This window comes from Mirounga leonina, unplaced genomic scaffold (assembly GCF_011800145.1).
Source record: "Mirounga leonina isolate KUSES-001 unplaced genomic scaffold, KU_Mleo_1.0 Mir_154, whole genome shotgun sequence".
Classification (NCBI taxonomy): domain Eukaryota; kingdom Metazoa; phylum Chordata; class Mammalia; order Carnivora; family Phocidae; genus Mirounga; species Mirounga leonina.
The window spans coordinates 47,843,198-47,868,193 of record NW_023270389.1 but is presented as its reverse complement, the minus strand read 5'-3'; the positions used below and the strand labels follow the sequence as shown (position 1 = coordinate 47,868,193).

The window sequence follows — 24,996 nt, the reverse complement described above, 5'->3', positions numbered from 1 at the left end:
GAAAAGAGAGTGGTTATCCCTGAATCTAATAAATTTATCTTGATGTTTTTGCCCATTATGTCAACGTTCAAGTCTCTATAACTTTAAAAAGTTGAAAGCTGAAAAAACTACAAGTCTTCTGGCTCCCTGCTTTTATGTTTTGCCACTACAAATTCTCTTGGGATTCAAAAGTTTAAAAGTAAAACTTTTAAAAAGTGTATATATACTTTATGAAATTTTAAAAGCGCTTTAGTTGTTCACGAAAAGTATTAATCAAAACTCACTATTACCTGTATATATCCATATGTAACTTTATTTCAGGTGCTAATTCAAGTTTTCTAAAATGAAATCTGTATGAAATTTGAACTTTGAAGAATACAGATTCTGAATCCAGCCATGTGGTTTAGTGATTTAGGTTGGTGATTACACCACCCGGGTCTCACTCAATTTTCTGTAACAGAGGCAATTTCTGAGTCACCTGGAACTTACTAAAATATATATCTCTCATTAATTCAGTTCCCTAAGTAGACCCTGTAATTCCTACCAGTTTGTGGAATTCTGTATTCCCAAGTCTTTTGTGTTCAGTAGAATTTAACCAAACTGGTTCTACCTAAACTTGTTCTTAACTTGTAGGAAGAAAGGGGCACCTTGCGAAGTGCAGCCATTTCTCAGGGTCAGGCCGCTTACCTACAATGTCTGTCACACAGTGCACCTCAGAGTTGCTCAGGGGGAAAAGGAAAAATTCCAAGCCTTTTATTTCACTGTAGAAACCATCTCCCTTATCCTGGAAGTGGCACAAAAATTTTTTATGGTATAGCGACTGTCCTTAGTCATCAATAGAATACTGGCTAAATAAAGTGACTTCTTTAAGAGCAGATCTGAATCAAACAAATGCTAAGTCTGGTTTTTCTCCAACCCTGTTGCACACTTTGAGGTTACCTCGGATTGAAAGAAGAAAAAAGAACAGATTTTGGTACTTCATTTCTTAGGGTTTTTTTTGTTTTATGGTCAGAAGAATGGAAATCATGCTTACCAATGAAAAGAATTTAATGTTACAGGGAAGTTCATCAGTGATATAAAAAAGTATTTAGTAGGAATATAACTACATAGAAAAAAGGTTTGCTCCAGTTTTACTTTTAAAGGTTCCCTGTCTGTGTGATGTACACCACCTGTCCATTATTATTACCATTCAGAACCCTAGGAGCCATTCTTTTCCCTTCTCTCTCCATCCTATTTCCCCTGTTCTCCAATTGATTTTACTTCCTGAATAACTTTTCTCTCCTTCCCCATGTCTGTCAACTCTGAACAACATTTATTAAGAGTACCGTGTTTTTATAAGGCTGTAGCTCACTAGCTCTAGAAATGTGAGCACTCCTTAAGTCTGTGCACGATTGTTCAGCCTGAGACAGGTCTCAGCGCACCCTGTCGTCTCGGTACCGACGGATCCCTCTCCATCTGAACGCTTTGGCCTGACGTTCCCATAGCTGGTGCTACAGAAATCCTGAGAATCTTCACGTCCCCACTGACCCAAGCAGCAGGGCCAAATTGGGACGCTTCTGTGGATGGTGATCCCTCTCACACAAAACCTGGCTTTTCACTCTTCCTCCCTCCTTTCAGTAGGCAGCCATCTCTTAGTGATACAGTTGCCAAAATGGTCATGAGCGTGATCACAAAGAAGGGAAAGGGTTAGCAGTTTTATCATTTATATTCAACCACTGTTAATGTGTCCTTACAATTCTTATTTCCATGGAGCTGCTTATCTCTTTTTTTTTTCCTTCGTTTAAACCAGTTTGGGGCACAAATTGCCATGTATTTTGCTGCCTCTTACTTTTTTCTTTTTTAATCAGTGTCTAACATTCACAGCTCTAAATGGGTGCTCAAAAATTTTTAATTACTTAATTTCACTTATTTTAAAATTTATTTTAAAGCCCTTTGAATCCCAAGAGAATTTGTAGTGGCAAAACATAAAAGCAGAGAGCCAGAAGACTTGTAGTTTTTTCAGCTTTGCCATTTATAGATTGTGCCATTAATGGAATCTATTTCATATCTTGGCCTTTTTAAAAAAATTACCGAATCTATGAAGTAAAGGATTTTGGACTATTGGGTCTTTAAAATACCTTCGAGGTCTTCCAGAAATGCCAGGAAGTAGGATTATTTTTATTAGTGACTTCAGAGTAAGAGCTGCAGTTAAGGGTAGTTCTCAATCAGTAATACAAAGAATTTTGATCAAAACTGCAGGAGTCTGAAGGAGGTGCTAGGGTTGAGTGATGGTCACGAGGCAAGCTCTTATAGATTGGGGGGTATTATCCTCTCACTAGAACATAAATTCTACAGGGGCAGAAACTGTTGTCTGCTTTGTGCACTGATGTATCTCTAGTGCCTGGAATAATACCCGTTCAGTAATTTGAGTTTGCTAAGTGGCCATTCCAAAGCTTTAGACTGTATAGCCTACAGGCACGTCATCTCCCATTGTTTATCATGTTTGGAATCATTTCTGCAAAAGTCTGTTACTAGTCCAAGAATTTGACTGTATCTTAGCATTCTTTCTTTGGAAACAGGGGTTTTGGGTTTTTTCCCCACCCACAATTAAGAACATTTTCAGGTTTTTTCCCTAGTATGAATTATTTAATGCTTAGTGAGGGCAGATTAAGGATTCTGTACATTGATTAATTTCTAGTGTGAATTTTCTGGTACTTAGTTGAAGCTCAGCTCTTGTTAAGGTTTTTCTGTATTTCTTATACATACAGATTCTCTTGGTGTGATTTCTCTTTTGATCTTGAAGGTTTTTTTCTTTTAGAAACCTCTTACACATTTATAGGGCTTCCCTCCAGTGTGAGTTCTTTCATATGGAGGAAGCAGTGACTGTGTTCTGAAGGTGTATTACATTCATGGGTTTTTTGGGTTTTGTCTATTATGAATTCTCTCATGTTCTATAAAACTTGTATTTCTTCTGATGACATTGCCATGTTTATTACATCAATGGGGTCTCTCTTCGGAATGAGTGTTCTGTTACTCAACACAGGATGTGTTATGACAGAGTTTGCTTGCAATCAGATTTTCTTTCTAATCTCAATTCTCCAGTGCTTTTGAGAATTCTTAAAGGGTGAACTGTGCTTGAAATCTGTACTGTACTCATTACACTGGGTAACTTTTGCCTCTTAAGAGGTTCTCAAGTGTTCCTAAGTGTCTGGCTCTGACTGAAGGCTCCTGACACGTATTACGTTCAAAGAAGAAAGTTTCACACCTTATTTTAATTTTTAGTAGGTCAGGTCATTAAGTCATTTAGATTATATCAATAAGCAGACATTATATACAAAGGACAGATAAGGCCCTCGTGTGTAACTGGGACACACTAGAGATTGAGGAAGAATGCTGGTGAAATGAGGAAGAGCACATAATAGGTAATTCTGACTCTTACTAAAACATTTCTGAAAAACTTAAAAATGAGATATTTTTGACAATATGTTGAAGACCTTTGGTAACATTTTTGTGTATGCAGAGACTAGAATCTTGGCAACTTCCAAAGTTCCAAAATCAGGAATACCATAATTCTATGTTTGTTTTAATGAAAATTATCATTTGCATTAGAATTAAAATGTAAACAATTCATGAATATGGTGAGAGGTTTGAAGAAAGCAAAGAAGACATGAAAGACTTGGAATTTTCTGTTAGAAGCAAGGTGCAAACTGTTTTGTATGTTATATTATTGCTGCTCATCACCATGAACTTCCTGTGTAGCAAGGTTGGGCTTAGAATAAAACCAGAGAAGTAAAGAGGAACGTTGTTGGTTAGAGAGTAGGTGTCTCTCGGCAGAAGACAGCCCCTGCATCTATCTCTGCTCTCATTCTGGGGGCAGCTTCAGTGTGTCGGGAGGAGGGTGCGGGGGAACAGGGGATGTGAGTACATTAGAAAAGAGAAGTGATATTTTTGATTTAACATAACACATTGAAGTTTTATAGTTTCAGAACTTCATTCTGTTGATTAAAAATACAGGAATCATAATGAGCACATCATCTGGGGTGAGACTTCTTTCTAAATAGCCATATAGGCTGAATGCTAATGGAGATACCATATCCCTTTAAAGTTTAGCATTTTTTGAGCATAAGAGTACCTTAGCAATAATTATCTTCTTCTGTGTGTCAACTATACTTCAATTAAAAAAAAAAATTGTCTTCTTGTGAACACTACCCCCACCCCCCACCCCCCTGCAGTCTTTAGATTCCATCACTTTATCTTTTCTTCTCTCAGTCTCTGTCTACATGCTGGTCTATATTGGCCTTTTCTCTTCTTCTATCTTTAGGTATCCCTACAACATCACCCTTAGAGCAGTCCTTTTAAGAGTGTTGGAACCTACAAGATGAAATTTAGAGCAAGAATTTGACTTTACAGAACAAACCTACAAGAGACATAAGAGAAGCCGTGGCTCCTGTGAAATTCAGTAATTCTTTCATAGGGTAGGTGGTCATCAGTTGTGGTGTTTGCTCCCCACGTGCTTCCAAAATGAACTCAGTGGAAAATCGGGCTCGACAGTTTCATGGCTCAGAATGAGCCCATGAATATTCTTTCAGATATACTTTCAATGACCATTTAAAAATTGCCTTTATATCTGTGAGTTGCTGTTAGATTTCTTTTTACTGCCTGATTTTAAAATTGTAAATCCATTTGAACAAGATTTAAGAGGTATCAAGGCTGTTGTAGTTTAGCCTTTGCTAAAATAGAGGCTTACTTACATAGTGTACTTAAATCTGTCCTATTCTTAAATCAGACTCTTAAAAAAACACCCTTTGATCACGAAGCTTACTTTTTGGTGTTCATGGGAGATGTTTTAGTATAGAATAACCCTTGACTAGGCTGATATGCTGTCAAATGCAAGATACCACTGGTGGGGGGCACCTGGGTGGCTCAGTTGGTTAAGCAACTGCATTGGGCTCTGGTCATGATCCCAGGGTCCTGGGATCGAGCCCCACATCGGGTTCCTTGCTTAGCGGGAAGTCTGCTTCTCCCTCTCCCTCTGCCTGCTGCTCCCCCTGCTTATGCTGTCTCTCTCTCTGTAAAATAAATAAATAAAATCTTTAAAAAATAAAAAAAAAGGTACCACTGGTGGGAGAATTTATTTCTCAGATCGTTTATAGTGTTTCCTGGAGGAAGATCCTGGAGTCTGAGACAAAAAGAGACAGAGACAAGGGGAAAAGCAATTTTTTTTTTTTCCTCATGGAGAAGTTCAGTGGCCGTTGAGAGGTGAAGGTGGGGCAGGGCAAAATTCTTCTAAGGCTAGCTAATATAAATGCATGTCAGAGTATAAGAAGAAACTAGTGAGTGAGTTCCTGGAGAATGCAATTTCAGCTCCATAATTCATTAAATGGATTTTTATTGTTGTTGTTTAACTTTTTATTTTGAGGTAATTACAGATTCACTGGAACTTGCAAAAAATAGTACAGGGATAATTATAGATTCATAGGAAGTTGCAAAAATATTGCAGAGAGGTCCCACTTACCCTTCACCCAGTTTCCCCTAGAAGCTACATCTACATAAGTATGGTACAGTAGCCAAACCAGGGAAGGACATTTGTACAACACATATCTGTATAGTTGTGTAACATTTTTTTCTATGTGTAGTTTTGTCTAACCATCACCTCAGTCAAGATACAGAACTATTGCAATACCACAGAGATCTCTCTCCCTTGTGTTAGCCCTCTGTAGTCAACCAGTCCCACTCCTACCCACTCCACACCATCCTTAACTCCTACAACCACTAACCTGCTCTCCATCATTATAGGTTATTTTTGTATTAGATGGGCTAGTAATACAGCATCGTCTCAAAGGGGAAATGTTTTCTGAAGCAGAAGCTACTGTCTTAAGAGGTTTTAAAGAACCTGCTTGTGTCTTCACATTTTCCAGTTACAAATTTCTTTAAAATGGAGGGCTCCAGTGGAATTTTCATCCATTTGCTCCCAACTAATGTGACCATAGATTCATTCATCCCCACCTCCTTTCTGTCAGCTTCCAAGAGAGTTTTGTTAAAGGGACAAAGCATTTTTTCATTAAGTTAATGATGTTGAAATGTTTTAAGAATTGGATGAATTTTTTATTCAAATTTTTATCCATTTTTATCATTTTTTTATTTGAGGAGTCAGAAAAGCATTTGGAAGTTTTTAGTGTAAAAAAAAATAAAGCCGTAATTCACTGATACTTTTATCTGGGTTCCTTGTTTATCATAATTTATAATAATGATGAAGATAGGTTCAAAGGAGTTGATATGTATAAAGCACTTAGACTAGTGCCTGGCACACAGTAATCTCTGTGTTAGTGTTAACTCTTACTTTTACTGCTACTGTTAAGACAACGGTTCTCAGGCTGAGAAGGCCTTTTTAAGCATAAAACCAGAAGATTAAATCACACAAAGAGGAAAGTAAAAGTATCGGCTACTTTGAACAAGAAAAACCAGGCCCCCATACGCACATAAAGAAGATTGGGAAGGTGTGTTTTCATAGATTTTCTCTCCGTGGTGGGTTTATAGTTGATTCATGGCCCCACCCTCCCTATTCTCTCCTTTTAACAAACATAATTACTCTTACAGTTGGGGAAATTAAAGCAATGATATATGGAAAGGGAATAAATACACCCAGATTCAGTAAGACTTTTAGGAAAGTGACACTCGCTAGTAGTAGTATAAATGACCCTGTATTTCAGGAGGGCAATTTGACAGATATCAAAGCCTTGAAAAGGTTCATCCTCTTGACCTAGTGATTTTACTTTTAAGACTGTATTTTTAGGAAATGATCAGAAATGTCAGAAAAGGTGCAAGGATATTCATTAGAGTGTAGCCTTCTAACAGGAAAGTGAAATTCACTTTATGTGTAAAGTTCATTATTGAGTTTGAACTCCATCAAATGGCTACATTGAGTAGTTTGATAGGTATAATATCAGTTTAACACAGACACTTTGATCATGGCATTAGTATAAATTTGGAAATAATATTAATTGGTTAAAAACAATTTCAATATTTATAGATTTAATCCTAGGAATTTGTCCTAAAATATGCCATCTTTATATAGTTATATTAATATATATTAATAGTATTTATATTTTTAGAACAAAAATATTTTCTAGCAGTTGGATGTTTTTAATATAGTTATGTCATTTTTACATTCATGTAATGTCTATCACTATTTTCTGTCTAAACAGGGAGGTAATGTGAAACGAACACGTAGGCTCAGTAACTGTGGCATTGCTTCTGTTGTTTTATACTTTCCTTCAGTAATTTCAAATCTAAAGGTTGTAATCTAGCTTTTGGTTTTAAAAAAGTTAGTAATTGATATCTTTTTTTTTTTTTTTAAGATTTTATTTATTTGACAGAGAGAGACACAGCAAGAGAGGGAACACAAGCAGGGGGAGTGGGAGAGGGAGAAGCAGGCTTCCCATGGAGCAGGGAGCCCGATGCGGGGCTCGATCCCAGGACCCCAGGATCATGACCTGAGCCGAAGGCAGACGCTTAACGACTGAGCCACCCAGGCGCCCCAGTAATTGATATCTTCAGAGCATTTAGTGCTTATCCACCGTGTTGAAGCAGTAATTGCTGTTTCCTCCCTCAGTGTTCTCCATCTCAATTACTCAGGCCAGAAGAGGGAATCTGAGTACCTCTGGATACCTCATTCTTAGCTTACGATGTGTGGATCCAGTTTTTGACCAAGTCTTGCCTGCCTCCAAAATACCGTGAATCTACCACTTTTTTCAGTATTCACTGACATCACCCCAGTCAAGGGAACAATACCTGTGTTTTTGGAGTATTGTATCATCATAATAACTGTTTCCTCCTTTTTCCCCTTAGTCCGTTTCTTTTTGTTTATATTTTTAAATTTTATGGAAGATAGGAATACATCCCATTAAAGAAGTCACGTATTTCTACCAGCCCCACCCTTGAGCCCCACACCCATCCAGTGTCTTAGCTATTCCTCTTTGGAGGAATTTCAGTTCAGTTTTCAAATAATGCATCTAAATGCCTATCGTTTATAATTTTTAAAATTTTAGATATGATTTATTGACTCTCTGTACTGTAGAAGATGATTTTACTCTTATATTCTCTTCCCCTGACATTTACACAATTCACTTCGCCTCTTTTTCGCATGTAGTTATGTTGTAATTTTAACATGAATAAGTAATCATGCCTCAACCATGCTTTACAATCGAGCCATGATTACTTACTTAAATTTTGTTTTCCTTGAGCTAATAACTTACTTAAAGTTTCTCTGTACTGGTCACTAATGTTTCTGCTAGTGGTAAATATAGTGAATGCCTTATCAGTGTGTGTGTTCAAACTCTTAGAATAGAGTTCATCTATGAGAGGCACCCCTCTTGGAATTTCTGTCCTCTTGCTAGTTAATATCTGAACTATTGTTCTTAAGCTCTGCTCACAGTTGTGTCCCAGGATGTCCCTTTACTGTTAATCTGGGTATTCATAGTATTTTCTTTGTATGTGGTTACTCAGTTTCCTGGATCACATGTCTTCCTTTTTCTTAGTTTGCTAGTTTGTTTTGAGGGACCACATATTCTGCTGGCTCTCTGAGAATAGGTGCATAGAAGACAAATTCTCTGAGACTTTCATGTTTGAAAATCTCTGCAATATATTTTCATACTTAATTCATATATTTGTTGGACACAGAATTCTAGGATTTTGAAGACATTATTTCAGTTGTCTTTGACTTTCAGTGTGTTACTCTTGAGGTATCGATGCCTTTGATCCCTTTTTTCTGCCTGAGATCTATTTTTGTTTTTGAATCTTACAGATTTTTTTTTTTTTAAGATTTTATTTATTTGACAGAGAGAGTCACAGTGAGAGAGGGAACAGAAGCAGGGGGAGTGGGAGAGGGAGAAGCAGGCTTCCCATGGAGCAGGGAGCCCGATGCAGGGCTCGATCCCAGGACCTTGGGATATCAGACCTGAGCCGAAGGCAGATGCTTAACGACTGAGCCACCCAGGCGCCCCTGAATCTTACAGGTTTATAATCTCTTGGTCTCTAATGCTCTAAACTTTCTGATGCTGGGCCTTGGTTTTGAGGGGTTTTTTAATTTACTCCATTATAAAGGGCACGAGACAGGTCTTTTCTTGCCCTTAAAGTTCTAAGGGCATTTAAAAAAATTTTTTTGATAAGTTATTTTTCTCAGTACTCCCTTAAAATTCTTGTTGTTATGCAGACATTGAGTCTAGTGGACTCCAATTAACATAATATTTTGACTCCTATTTTGATTTTTTTTTTTTTTAAAGATTTTTATTTATTTATTTGACAGAGAGATAGCGAGAGCAGGAACACAAGCAGGGGGAGTGGGAGAGGGAGAAGCAGGCTTCCTGCCGAGCAAGGAGCCCGATGTGGGACTCAATCCCAGGACCCTGGGATCATGACCTGAGCCGAAGGCAGACGCTTAACGACTGAGCCACCCAGGCGCCCTTGAGTTTATTTTTTAAAAGATTTTTATCACCTTTATCTCACAACTCTTATGTTGGTTTTTTAAATCTCTCTTACTGTGTTTTCCTTTCCAAAAGCTCTGTTTTGTTCTCTAAACATATCCTCCTGTTTTTGCCTAATGGGAGCAATATCCTCATCTATCTGAGAGTAATAATTGTATGAGTTTTTCTTTTCTCAGTTGTTTGTTTGCTTCTTGCCCTAACTCAATTTCCTCAGATAGATTCTGTCTCTTTCTGGTGGTGGTTATTGCATTACAGCAGGGTTCTTAACCTGTTTTGAACCTTGGAACCCTTTGGCACCTGAACAAAGCCTATGGAGCTGAACCCCTTTAAAATCAAAGGAAATCAATTCTGTTAAAATACACTTCTCAACATATTTTTATAACTGTCACATAGCAGTATATATGTGCTTCTTTATTAACACATTAAGATCCAGAGATGATGAGCTCATAATTTCAAACTAGTGATGAGTATAATGATGTTTTTGGGCTATCTGTACCAACTGTAATGTGATATGAAAATTTTTTATCAGTGACAAAGTCACATGTATTGCTAACTCTTCTGTAATCTGTACTCTACATTTATAATTAAAAGGAATGTCGTATCAGAGGTTAGTATAAAATAAAAATTTAATTTTTTGACATCCAAGTTTATTAAGCCCTTTGAATTCTATTGACAGACCTTGCGGGGTATCAAGAACTCTTTTATTAGAAGTTTCGTCACATATCTGGGGTGGTTGGCTGTCAGCTCAAAGAGTGAGGTACTGGGAAGCTAATCGGAAGCTCTGAGTAACTGAATGGGGCTTGACAACTACTAGGCTTCACTATACACTGTAGAAAGCTCAACTTTCATTATCTGTGGGTCCTTCCTCTTGGGATTCAAATCTCTTCAAAAAAGAATCCACCAATCTCCTTGTAGAATGTAAGTCTAGTTATCTATATTCTCAGAGACAAGTAATTTTCCCTCTTATATTCTGCTAGTAGAATTTGTTTTTGTGATTTAACTAAATGGTTATAGTATTAGATATGTTCGTGTTAAGTAAAATGGCTCTAGGAAAGGACACAATTGTCTTTTATGTTTTAAAACCCTTACTATAACAAGAAGACTGGGCTATTTCATCAAATTTATTTTTACTCATTTTTTTCAGGAGCTTTCAAGTTGTGGATGGAATAAAAAAGAAAAATATAGTTCTGCACCAAATGCCGTTGCCTTCACAAGAAGATTTAATCATGTGAGTTGCTTATAAAATCTTGATAATTTAGTTTCTGAAATTCAGTTCCTTAATGTATTTTCTTTTTTTTTTTTTTTAAAGATTTTATTTATTTATTTGACAGAGAGACACAGCAAGAGAGGGAGCACAAGCAGGGGGAGTGGGAGAGGGAGAAGCCGGCTTCCCGCTGAGCAGGGAGCCTGATGTGGGACTAGATCCCAGGATCCTGGGATCATGACCTGAGCCGAAGGCAGACGCTTAACGACTGAGCCACCCAGGCGCCCCTCCTTAATGTATTTTCATTAAGAAGTAGTTTAACTTTTCACATCAATGTTGGAATATTTTAAGCCACTATCTCTTCAAATGTTGTCTCTCTGCATGATCTCTATTTTTTTTCCTTCTGTAATTTCTTTTGGAAATTTGTTGGGGCTTGATACTCTTTTCTACTTGTATGTTAACCTTTCGTATTTTATATCTATTTCCTTAAACCATTCTGCATGGTTTCTTCAGATCTATATTTCAGTTCACTAATTCTCTTATAGATGGGTCACATCTGTTTCAAATCTGTGTGCTTTTACACTAGTGTCATTTTTAATATTTCTTAAATCATTTTCAACATTTTATTTTGTAATTTCTGTGTTATTATCTGAAGACCTTGGAGTTCTAATTCTATGTTATGTCTGCTGATCCTTACACAAAATGGTTTGTTTTCTTAAGCATTTTATAATTTTAGATTGAGAGCTCATATTCATTTAAGTTTTATGTGTGCTTTATCTGTGGGACTTCTGCTGCTGCCTAGATTGAGGGTATATCTCTTCTGAAATGCTTTTGTTTGCTTTTGCTGGTACCAAGGGCTATAATGACTTAGTTCAGTTTTTCATAAGTTTTGGTTAGGAACATCCATACTTTGCTTTAGTGAAAATTTAAACTCGAAATCCACTTAAGGGCTCGTTACAAATTCTTATGAAAAACTTATTTTTCTCCATCTCCTGTATTTGTCTTCCCCTGCCAGTAAGTGAATTGTTTTAGCCTCCATTTTCACCAAGATTATAGCACTTTGACAATCCCTTAGATAGACATAGTGGTGGTAGAAGAGAGTTGGGCGACTTGTGTATATCTTGGGAGGAGTATTAAATCCTGAGCCCCTATGTCACTGAGAGAAAATCCTCCATGGGCAGCTGCAGTGCCCTTTCTTTTAACCACTGCTTTGCCTTTGTTTCCTCCTCCCTTTTTTTCCCCCCCTGCCTCTAGGGGAAATCCTTTCTTTCAAGTTAGCCACATGTTTTTTTAAAAAAGAGTTTGTTGTCTTTAACCCAACATTTCTAGGCTTTTATATAAACAGTTTCTCAGGTTATTTGGTTCACTGTATTCCCCAAAATGAAGTAGATCAAAGTTTTTAAAAATAAGATTAAACCATTAAAATAGGGATATAGGGCAAGCATGTCTTTCACTGAATTTTATATTCAAGTTATATAGTTACATATTCAAAATTTTTCTGAGTTGATCAGAATTTTTCATCACAGTAAAATTTTTTTACCATACAAAAACATTGTTATAATATTCACAAATTTGACTTTAGATTTTAAGCATATTATTCTTAAATAAACCAATAAGTTGTCAGAGTCAGATACGCCACATTGTACCAAAAGCTTTTATCCTTATTCCAGCATATTATTCTTAAATAAGCCAAAAAGTTGTCAGAGTCAAATATGCCACATTGTACCAAAAGCTTATATCCTTATTCCAGATTACAATTGATCCTATAATCTTACTGAGTTGCTCCATTACTCTATTAATTTCTCCTAGTAGGGTCATAGAAGATTTGAAATAGCAGATTATAAAAGAAATTAGAGTCTATTACAAGAAATCTATCTGCACCATTATTATTTTTTTTTTTAAGATTTTATTTATTTGAGAGAGCAGGTACGAGCGGTGGGGGGGGGGGGGGGGGGGGGGGGAGAGAGGGAGAGGGAGAAGCAGACCGCTCCCTGATCAGGGAGCCTGATGCGGGCTTGATGTGCTGCTCGATCCCAGGACCCCGGGACCATGACCTGAGCCGAAGGCAGATGATTAACTGACTGAACCACCCAGGCGCCCCTTGAAATGCTTTTATAAAGAGACATTTTCCCTCATCTGGTATTTGCTTGCCCAGAGGTTCATTACCTATAAGCAAGGAAGGATGAATGTTTGATCCTTCCCTTTATTTAATAATTTTGAAGATAATGAATTGGTGTTCCTCTAATAGTGACCAAGTAGTTTTTTATTTTTTAATACCATTATGAACTCATAAATTTAGATGCATATGATGTGTTTCAACCCGTTGTGGTTATCTTTATTGAGATGAATATTGTTCCATCTTTGGCCAGTGGAAGTCTATGCAAGTTGGCATTCATGTCCTTTGTCACAACCCTAGTAGTCTCGAATAGTTCCCTTGCCATCTGGTATACAAAGATGTTTCGGGTTCATTTGCTCCATTACCTGTCCCCCACCTGGAATCAACATTTCTTTAATAAGTCCTGGTTTCTTATGGGGGGAAGTGGACCTGAATGCTAGGAATGCTCATTGCTATCAGAATGACAATTTCTATGCCTTTTTCAGCAGAGATAGCTAGGATATCTGTGTGTTATACACATACACATACAACTATTTAAAGATAAAGCATCTCATGAGTTCATATTGATACTTCTAATTCGAATTCAGGACCAGAGTTTTACTTAGAACTCTTCTGTATTACATCCATATGTTCTTTCTTCCACACCCAGAATTCTGGTTTTCAAGGGACATAGGACATGATACAATACCCTATCATATACTCATTTGCTTTGTCCTACATAACAAACAACAGACTCAGAATAATAATACTAATACCAATAATGTTATAAACAGATGTTTTGCAGATGTTCTGTTTTTCATAATTGCACTATATATTGTCTGAGCATATCGGCATTATATAATGTACTCTCTTTCTAACCCTCCTTAAAGTACCATCCTTATGTTGTGTTTCTCTAGGCTATTTGGTTGCCTGAAGCTCGTTCTCTGTTACAATACTCAGGAAGGGCTCATTAAAACAGTAATGCCTGAATTCTTGAATGCTGACAAATTTTCCTCTCCTCTGTATAAAATTTTCCTTCCTTGATATTAATCCATTTTTTTTCCTGACAGTGTTGCTGTTGAAAAGTCTGATGATAATTACATTTTATTTTCCTTAAAAATTACTGTATCTTTTTGTCTCTATGGCCGACAGATTTTTTTTCCCAGTAATTTTATTGAAGTGTATCTTAGTGTCGGTCATTCTGGATCAGTATTCTCAGGTATGGTTGGCTTTAGCTAGGACTGTCAACTGGGGAGCACCTACACTTAGCCTTTCCAGCATGGTGGTTGGACTTCTTACGTGGTAGTTCAGGAATCTCAGACACAGTGTTCCAGCAATCAAGGCAGGGGCTGCGTGCTCTTTTATGACCTTGTCCTGGAAGTTAGCATCAATTTCGTTCATCTTCTGTTTATCAAAGCAGTCACAAACCTGTCCAGATGACTTTCAGTGAAAAGAATGACAAGAACTTTTGGGCCATGTTGATGGTATTTGTCTTAAAATTTGTCTCACATTAAATTTAATAAAGTCAGCGATCATGCAGTTTAGATTGAGTTCACGGGTAATATTGGCTATGGTTGTTGATCAAATATCTAGAGTATAGCTTTTGATATATTTTAGAAGTAAACTTTATCAGAATCAGGGATAATAATTGCCATTAGTAGCCCAGATATAGTAATGGATAGGAAGATGGTTTTGTAAAATATATACATTTGATATTTACATATATACCTTTGTAAAATATATACAAAATATGTACATTTTGGCATTTTATTGATGAAATGTTTCACTAAAACAGGGAGACGAAATGTGAGGCAAGGCGCTATCTTTTGCACGATCATTTCTTTTTTTTTTTTTTAAAGATTTTATTTATTTATTTGAGAGAGAATGAGATAGAGAGAGCATGAGAGGGGGGAGGGTCAGAGGGAGAAGCAGACTCCCTGCTGAGCAGGGAGCCCGATGCAGGACTCGATCCCGGAACTCCAGGATCATGACCTGAGCCGAAGGCAGTCGCTTAACCAGTTGAGCCACCCAGGCGCCCTGCACGGTCATTTCTTAACTAATACACCGTTTTTAGATTTAGAAGTTTAAGCCAACTGATAGTGCTTTGATTTTCTTACCATAGTAAATGAATTAAAAATGTTACATTATATCATATGGTAAGCAAACTACTTTCATCAGAGTAGATAGAGCATTTTAGTAGTGTGATAGATAGATCTAGTCTGCCTTCTTTTTTTTTTCTTTTTTTTTTTTAAAGATTTTATTTATTTATTTGAGAGAGAGAGAATGAGAGAGAGCATGTACATGAGAGGGGGGAGAGTCAGAGGGAGAAGCAGACTCCCTGCCGAGCAGGGAGCCCGATGCGGGACTCGATCCCGGGACTCCAGGATCATGACCTGAGCCGAAGGCAGTCGCTTAACCAACTGAGCCACCCAGGCGCCCCTAGTCTGCCTTCTGATGAATGATTTTTAATGTCTTGAAAGAAATTATGAATATGGTTTATGAATTAGGGAATGCATTACATGATTTTTAAAATACAATCTTAGTTTAATTTTAGAATGACTTAGATACGTTTTTCTTTATGATATTTCATTTTATTCATACCAAGAAACACTTGGGATTCTTCACACTTATGATTATGCTTAGTGTAAATAAATGGCAATGTGGGATTACACAGCCACAGGAAAAGTATGCTATAAGTAGCATATTTTATAATGTCTGCTCTTAAAGCATATCTAATCTGCCACGGTGTTTCAGAATACAGCAAAATCACACGTATTGGTATAGTGTTCTTGTTGTATCACTCTGGTTTTATTGCATTCTTCTGTTAGCTCTTTTCCTTCAAAACTTCTGTTTGCTTTTGCAAATCAAAAATCATAGTGATGTTTTTGTGTATGTACACACATACATATCTATATCTGTCTCTGTGCATATACATATAGTACATATATGAAGTGTATGCAACATCCAAAGATTGGGTATATATCCAATTGGGGGGTGTGCAGGGAAAGAGAAAGTATGGTTTATTAACCAGCTATAGGTAGTTCATCAAGTAGTTCCTGTCATTAATTGGATCCTAGTGAGTGAAGAATCTTGCCATTCAACTATTTTTCATTTTTATTTGCAGGTAAGCTTTTGGGTTGTTAGAGAAATTCTTCATGCTCAGACATTAAAAATCAGAGCAGAAGTGTTGAGCCACTATATTAAAACTGCTAAGGTAAGAAAACTTTTGTTTTTATTTTTTGAGAGTCCCAACCATTCAGCACTGTTTGTGAGTCAATGTTTGCCTGTGACACCTTATTTACTATTTATTGACCCTGGAAAATAAGGCCTATTGATTAGTATGTCAATTTTTTCAATTGGGTGCCTGTTTTCTTTGCCTTTTCTTTATTCCTCCTATCGTCCTCCCTTTTACATCTTTCCTCCCTCTCTCAGAGTAGCTGGATTATATTATTTATTTGACTGGATAAGTAGGCAGAGATCAGATTATGGTGAAGTATGACAGTTAAAAATATTGGACTCTTGTGCACGTAATTGGGAAAGCCTTACAGGATTAAGTAGGAAAATACATACCAGTTATTTGCTTTTGAAATATATCAGATTATGGTGAAGTATGACAGTTACAAAATATTGGACTCTAGTGCACGTAATTGGGAAAGCCTTACAGGATTAAGTAGGAAAATACATATCAGTTATTTGCTTTTGAAATACATCACTGCCAACCATGTGGAGAATGAGAAGACTTTATTTGTAAGAGAATAATATAAAGAGGATATTAACAAAATATGTTAATTGAGTAGTTGTTGTATGGCATGGATAATAAATGCAGCAAGAGAAAAGGAACATGGATTTCAAGGATGGTCAGAATTTAGAGAGGAGGGGGTGAACAGGGCATTTCACAGGAGGATACCAATAATTTATTAAAACTCATAACTCCAAATTTACGTTAAGTTCACTAAAAGGTGGTATAATTGTAGCCACATTCTTCATTATTCTTGTAATAAATACATAATTTACCTCACATCCGAATGAAAGTGGATTAAAATAAGAATACCTTTTTTACAGTTTTAAATTACTGTAATTATTGTAAAATTGTGATTGCTGTGAGTTGTAACATATTTTCCTTGAGCACCTGGGAACAATTGTATTCTAGCATTCTGTGGCACTAGGTGGCAGAGCTAGCTTTGTAAATATGATATTTTGTGGCAGTGTCATAAAACTTTTAAAACGTTCTCTGTGATATGTTCGATAAATTGGGTTTTGCTAACAAATTCATGTCTTTTCTCCATAAAGTCTGAATTTGTTTTATTTTTTCCTGGTATTTTTATGCTTTGCACATTCCATTCAAAACCACCAAATTCTAGGGGCGCCTGGGTGGCTCAGTCGTTGAGCATCTGCCTTCGGCTCAGGTCATGATCCCAGGGTCCTGGGATCGAGCCCCACATCGGGCTCCTGGCTCAGCGGGGAGCCTGCTTCTCCCTCTTCCACTCCCCCTGCTTGTGTTCCCTCTCTCATGGTGTCTCTCTGTCAAATAAATAATCTTAAAAAAAGAAAAAAGAAACCAAATTCCGCCTTTCAGGTTTGCTGTTATCCTCCTCATCAAGTAATCATTTAATTCCAGTTCAGACTCTAAGTCATTTTTGACAGTGGTTGCTTTCGTCCCAAGCCCTAAGTTCATAACCTTTTTTGTTGTGTACCATCTCTTAAATCCTTCTATTCTGCCTCTCTGCCTTCTGTATTCAGTCTGTATAAAACGGGCAGGTCTTTTTCTTCTTTTAGTAGATTGTATGAGTTAGGGTTCTCTAGAGTGAGAGGATAAATACACACATATATAAAATATATAAAGAAAATTAAGGAATTGGCTCCAGTAGCTGGGGGAAGGGGCTGGCTAGTGTGAAATCGATTGTAAGGCAGGTGGACAATCTAGAAACTCAGGCTGGAATTGGAGGTGCAGTCTTGAGGCAGAATTTCTTCTCTCAGTTTTGTTTGTTTTTTTTTTTAAGATTTGCATTTATTTATTTAAGAGAGAGCATGAGAGGGGGGAGGGTCAGAGGGAGAAGCAGACTCCCCACTGAGCAGGGAGCCCAATGTGGGACTTGATCACGGGACTCTGGGATCATGACCTGAGCTGAAGGCAGTCGCTTAACCAACTGAGCCACCCAGGTGCCCCTCTTCTCTCAGTTTTTGTCTCTTAAGCCATTTTAGCTGATTAGATGCAGCCTACCATATTATCAAGTGTAATCTCTTTTAATTAAAATCAACTGATTATAGATGTAAGCCATATCTACAAAATGGCTCCACAGCAACACCTAGATTAATGTTTGATTAAATAACTGGGTACCATAGTCTAAATCAAGTTTGATACATAATACTGATCACAGAGACACACAAAAAATTTATAAAGTAGATTTAAGGTATCAAAAGGATGATAAAGTGGATATCCATGTACCCACTGCCCTCTTTGAATTCCCATAGGTCTCCTCATATGCGATCCCCTACCCTCCCACTACAAAAGGAACCATTGCCCAGAATTTTGTTTGCTTTTCTTATATAGTTTTATATATGTGTGTGTGTTTCTGAATCATATATTGTATGTTTTTCAATTTTGTTTAAATCATTTCCTAATTACTTTTATATTTTTAAAACTTTGGTTTTTTTTACTCAGCACTGTTTCTGAATGGTTTCGGGGTATATCTCTGTTTAGAGTGCTCTGTTGTTGGCATATACCACAAATTCTTCAATATACTCTAGCTTGGATAGTTTTGAAATTTTTGTTGTTATAAACACTACTGCTTTGTAGGAGTCTCTAGGTGCTCATGTGGGGGTTGAAGCACTAAAATATAGAGAGAACAGGTAAATTACCTTTAAAGAAATGACAGTTAGATAACTTTCATTGAATGTGATGAGAATGAACATTTTTTTCTGTGTTGGCCATTTAGGTTTTTTCTCCTGAAATGTCTGTTCAGGATCTTTGAACAATTTTCTATTATGGTGTTGGTCTTTTATTGATTTTTGTAAGAGTTTTTTATTTAACTCTCGATGCTAGTTCTCTTTTACATGTTTTCATATGCATCATTCTATTTTTGACTTGTCTTACCACTTTTCATGTTATGTTTTGATATAGTTATTCTTTAGTAGTCAAACTTACTGATCTTTAATTTTGTCTTATTTAAACATACCTAATTTAAGAAAGTTTTATAGCTTTGATTTTTGTACTTGAGTATTTAATCCATGTGGAATAAATTTTTATGTATGTATGGATTATGGATTACTATTCATATTTTTCATATGAATAATAATTCTGGCACCATTTTTTAATTGAGGTATAGTTGACATACAGTATCCTGCTAGTTTCGGGTGTACATCATAGTGATTCAGTGTTTTTATACATTATGAAATTATCTCAATAAGTCTAGTTACCATACAAAATTATTATAATATTTTTTACGTCACATTTCCATGACTTACTTACTTTAGAACTGGAAGTTTGTACCTCTTAATTGCCTTTGCCTGTTTCATCCACTCCCCCAAACCCTTCCCTCTGATAACCAACAGTTTTATTTTCTATAAATCTGTTTCTGTTTTGTTTGTTCATTTGTTTTGTTTTTTAGATTCCACATATACGTGAAATCATACCGTATTTGTCTTTCTCTGATTTATTTCACTTAGCATAATACCTTCTATGTCCAACAAGGTTATCACAAATGGCAAGATTTCATTCTTTTTTTATGGCTAAGACTGCATTGTATCATAGATACCACATCTTCTTTGTCTGTTTATCAGTGGGCACTGGGTTGCTTCCATTGTAAATAATGGCTATTGTAAATAATGCTGCAATGAACATAGGGGTGCATATATCTCTTTGAATTGGTGTTTTCATCTTCTTTGGATAAATACCCAAAATAGAATTGCTGGATCATATGGTAGTTCTATTTTTAAATTTTTGAAGAACCTCCACAGTGCTTTCCATAGTGGCTGCATCAATTTATAGTCCCACCAGCAGTGTGTGAGCAGTGTTTTCCCCACATACTTGCCAATGCTTGTTATTTTGGGGTTTTTTGTTTTTTTGGTTTTTTGGTTTTTTTTGATAGTAGCCAATCTGACCAAATGAGAGGATCTCTCATTGTGGCCTTGATTTGCATTTCCCTAATGATTAGTGATGTTGAGGTCTGACACCATTTTTAAAAATCCTTTGTTAAAGTGATCTTTATTTTATTTAACCTGGAAGTCTCTTTATGTCACCTTGTTCTTATAAAATGCTATTCCAGTGGTGCCTGGGTGGCTCAGTCGGTTAAGCGTCTGCCTTCAGTTCAGGTTGTGATCTCAGGGTCCTGGGATCAAGCCCCACGTCAGGCTCCCTGCTCAGCAGGAAGCCTGCTTCTCCCTCTCCCCCTTGCTCCTGCTCTCTCTCTCAAAAAAAGAAGATCTTTAGGGAAAAAAAAATGCTATTCCAGACTTAGAGTTTTGTGTGTTTGTTTTTTGTTTTTTACTCTGCTTGGGATTCCTTGAGCTTCCTGAACCTAGGAATTAATGTCTTCTCAGTAATCTAGGAAAATAATCAGCCATCATGTCTCAGATACTGTTTCTACCATTACTTTTTATCGTCTTCTTCTGCAACTCCAGCTAGATAAATGTTGGCCTTTTTTCTCTACGTTTCATGTCTCAACCTTTTTTCACATTTTTTAAACCTCTTTTATGTTGCATTCTAGATAATATCTTCATATTTAATCTTCATTTTATTTGAGGCCAATAACTGATATTGTTCTCCATTTGTAAATTCTTGGTTCCTTATGTTTTTTCATTTTCCATTTTTTTAAATTGAGTCTGTTGAGTTCATATTTCTTGAAACTTTATGGGAATTCTTTGAGACCTGAGCTAAGGTGATATATTGGTCAGAGTTCTCCAGAGAAACAGAAACCCTCCTCTTTCCTTAGCTCTAATGTTCAAAACAGGCATTTTTGCCTTGGAGTCTCTTGGTGGTGGGCAAGGACCATTCTAAATGATTTTCAGATAGGACCATTAAGATGTAAGCATCTGGTATTATGAGGAAATCTGGGAAATTAGCAATAAATACATAAATAAATAAATATCAAGTAGATCTCTTGGCAAACTGATGGAGCCTAATGTTAGGTAGGAGTCCTGCAAGGAGACTGTAAAAAGCAAGGTCTAGTTTTGGGAAGCGAGTGGATGTCCCAACATGAGTGAAGAACAGAGAATCAGGATTCGGGTGGGAGGAAGAAGGAAATTAAGGACTGTGGAAAGCAGATTTGAACCCTAACCCTGGAATTATGAGGGTACTGAGTAGAAAACCAGATCAGGATCCTGGGCACAGACCCTTTCTTAAAACTGGGATCATAAGGCAGGGGGTTGGTATTTCAGTATAAGGAAGGAGACTCCTTACTAGAAAATGGGGTGCATGATCATATTGGGTAAACTTGATACTGAGCCATAACTTTGGTTTTCTTAATATATTACTGAACTAGAGGTAGATTTGTTCCCAGAGCTTGGGGTCAATGCCAGGTTAGAATGTGGAAGTTCTGTTGTGGGCTAAAATCAACTTATTATAAACATAATGGGTACTCTAAAGACGAATCTTGCTGATGAGGGTGAGAAGTACTAGAACACTACTAATTGCCTAGATTTTACTTGTTAATCGAAAGTTTTCTTATATTTATTCTCATTATTTTTTATCTCTCCTCCCCCTTTTTCTTAAATCTTCAGAAACTGTATGAGCTGAATAACCTTCATGCACTTATGGCAGTGGTTTCTGGCTTACAGAGTGCCCCAATCTTCAGGTTGACTAAAACATGGGCGGTAAGTCATCTTCCTAGTTAGTGAAAGGGTTAGACTTCCTGTTGGAAGTAAAGATGTATTTATTTCTTTTGTAGTTCTTAGTGAGGTTAATATTATAATAGATAAGGACCCTTAAATTAGTTTATACTCTATTTTTTTTTTGAAACCTGCTTTTTCCTCTCTCAAGTGTTACACTAGACTTGTCAGGTAATTTTGGGGTAAATTATAGCTTGGTACTTGGGTTTTGCCATTTAGGAAATCATTTTTGTAGAATCTGTGTAAGCATCTTTGACAACATAGCATTTCATGTTTACTGATGGGGAAGTGTAATTTTTATTTTTGCATTTAATGCAGTTTTTTTGCATTTAATCTTGTAAAGATTAAGCTTTTGGAAAGTTCAAGGAGAACATCTAAATTGCAACTTTCAGAATATTTACTTACTTAGATTTTCATTATCTTTTAGTCAGTAAACTTAGATTTTTTTTCCCCTCAGGAATAATGAAAAATTGGGTAGTTAACATGGGATTATGCAGTGTTGCTGCACATTCTGATATATGTTAATTGTATTTGGTTCTATCACTTTGACAAGGTCAGTCAGGGTGTGAATTTTGACTTCTGCAAATCTGTGTACTTCCATATTTGAGTGATGTGGTACTGGCCTCAAGCTTTCTAGGTATTTTTCATTTAGATTTTATATAAGTAAAATTTCATATCCGATTAAATCTGTTCTTATTTAATAGTATTCTTTGGTGTTAAGGAGGAATGATTTTAATACATTTTATACAAAGGATTACTATATTCTTGGGATCCTGTGATAAAGAGATGACTAACTTTTAAAAGCTTCTTTTTTTTCTTGGCTAAAGTATAACTGTTTTGTTTTGGTTTTTTTTAAAGATATTTTTTATTTGTTTATTTGACAGAGATAGAGAGCACAAGTAGGCAGAGTGGCAGGCAGAGGGAAAGGAAGAAGCAGGCTCTCTGCTGAGCAGGGAGCCCGATGCGGGGCTTGATCCCAGGACCCTAGGATCATGACCCGAGCCGAAGGCAGCTGCTTAACCGACTGAGCCACCCAGGCACCCCAGTATAACTGTTTTTAATTAGCCTAGTATTGTTTTTACTTTTCATCGTATCTGAAGAGACAGTGTTTCTCATGAAAACCAGGGTGATTTTCTGTATTAGAAGAAAGACATTAATATGGAAGAGCTTATGATCCTCTTTATATTTTATTTGCATTTTAGAAGCACCTGGGTGAAGGGTTTTCTTACTTTAAAAAAATTCCTTTTAATAAGATGGCCTTTCTCTCTTTTCTTAAAATTTGAATTTCACTGGTGAATGGAAATGATTATAAATATACAGTAATGAATTCCATCTTTGAAATTTTAGGGAAAAGAATTATACTCTGATTTATCTTGTGGTTTAGAAATGAGATACATTTCCCTCAAGTTAATTTTTATTTTCCTTGAAGATATTTTTGTTGTCTCCCTCATGTATTTGCATGGAAAAGAATTTTTTATTTAGTAACAGTTTCATTATTAATCTGAATAAAATCTTTAGTGTTTATATTAAATTTAAAATTATATTAAATTTAAAATAGTCTATACTGTGCCAGGCACTAACTGCTTGGCATACAGCAGTAAATGATACAAAGTCCCATTCTTATGCAGCTAACATTCTACTGGGAAAAGATAAGCTGTAAATAAATAAATGATATATCATAAATATTGATGAATGCTCTGAAAAATAAAGCAGATTAAAGGGGATAGAAGAGAAAACAGGGTAGTATTTTATATAGTACAATCAACCCTTGAACAACACAGAGATTAGGGATGCCAACCCCCCTGCACAGTCAAAAATCCGCATAAAACTTGACTCCCTCCAGACTTCACTACTAATAGCCAACTGCTGACTTGGAAGTCTTACCAATAACATAAAGTTGATTAACATGTATTTTGTATGTTATGTATATCATATACTGTATTCTTACAATAAAGTAAGATAGAGAAAAGAAAATGTTATTAAGAAAGTCATAAGGAAGAGACTATGCATTTACAGTACTGTGCTGTAAAAACTTCACGTGTAAGTGGACCTGCCTAGTTCAAACCCATATTATTAACTGTATATGGTAAGAGAATCTCTGTTAAGTGACAGTTGGGTAGAGAGCTGGAAGAACTGAGAGAAGCATTTGTGTGGAGATCTGGGAGAAGAGAATTTCAAGCAGAGGTGATAGCCAATACAAAGGCCCTGGTAACCTTCAAAGAATAGCAGGGTGGTCGGTATTGACAGAGTGGAATAAGCTATGGAGTAGTTGATGGTAGGAGATGAGTCCAGAGAGATCACCTCAAATCAGATAAGGGAGATACTATTTACTGATATTCTGGGGATACTATAGGGAAGGAGTGTGTTGGTGGTGGGGCAGGGAGGTTCTCTTTTACACATACCAAGTTTGAGTTGGCTGATAAATATCCATGTGCAACTGTAAGGTTAGAGTTAGGTGTACAAGTTTAAGGGAGGAGTTGGAGTAAGGGAGGAGTTGGAGCTAGAGATGTATTTTTTTTTTTTATCATCAGCATAAACATAGTATTTAAAACATGAGATTGGATAGGATCACCTGAGTCATAAGTACAAATGAAGAGCCCTGGAAGCCTCCAAGATTTACAGATTGGAAAAATAAGGGATCAACAGAGGAAATATCACAGTGGGAGTTTTCCACAGTCAGGTAATGAAAGTGTTTCAAGAAAGAGTGATCACCTGTGTCAGATGCTGCTAATAAGTTGAATTAGGTGAGAACTTCGAGATGGCCATTGGATATGGCAGTTGGAGAGGATTGGCAACCTTGCCAAGAGTGGTTTCAGTATAGTGGTGGAGTGAAAACTGATTGGATTTGAGAGAATGTGGAGAAAAAAATAGGACAGCAAGTATAGAGAATGCATTTGAGGAATTTTGTCATAAAGGGCGGGGTTGAGGTGCTGCAGAGAAATCTGGCAGCTAGAGGGGAATGTAAGACAAAAGATTTGTGGCATTTTGTTTTGTTTTTGGAAATGAGAGCCAGGACAGTATGTTTGTATGCTGGTGCAATGACCTAATAGAAAGAAAAATGGTAGAGCAAGAAGTTACTCTCGCAATACCCTTGATCAGGCAAGAGGGAACTGATCCAGTACTATAGTGGAGCAGGAATAGTTTATCCATGTTAACAGTAGAGAAGGGGATGCATTTGGTTACAGATGCAGGTAAGTTGGTAGATGTGGTGGTGAGATTCTGTAGGAATTCTTCTGATGTTTGTTTCTTAAGACTTCTATAAAGCAGAGTCATTATTTGAGAGTGATGGGGGAGAGGTGGTAAGATGAAAGTCATCTTAGAAGATTGTGAGAATGAATTAACTAGGGAAACACGGTAGGTTGGGTATGGTAGGCCTTATGACTGAGATTTTTGGTCATGAATTTAAGGTGAAACCAGTCATTGAAGTCATG

The 24,996-nt window shown here is 36.6% G+C and overlaps 1 protein-coding gene across 2 annotated transcripts in view; it reads left to right on the top strand.

Moving 5' to 3' along the window:
• The window catches only part of RALGPS2 (Ral GEF with PH domain and SH3 binding motif 2), a 156,087-nt gene that overhangs the window by 49,202 nt on the left and 81,889 nt on the right, over positions 1-24,996 (top strand). For both annotated transcript variants that reach the window (XM_035010709.1, XM_035010710.1), the window contains exons 5-7: positions 10,585-10,668; positions 15,864-15,953; positions 21,458-21,550. In XM_035010709.1, the coding sequence (XP_034866600.1) occupies positions 10,585-10,668; positions 15,864-15,953; positions 21,458-21,550 (267 nt within the window). The remainder of the gene's footprint in view (positions 1-10,584; positions 10,669-15,863; positions 15,954-21,457; positions 21,551-24,996) is intronic.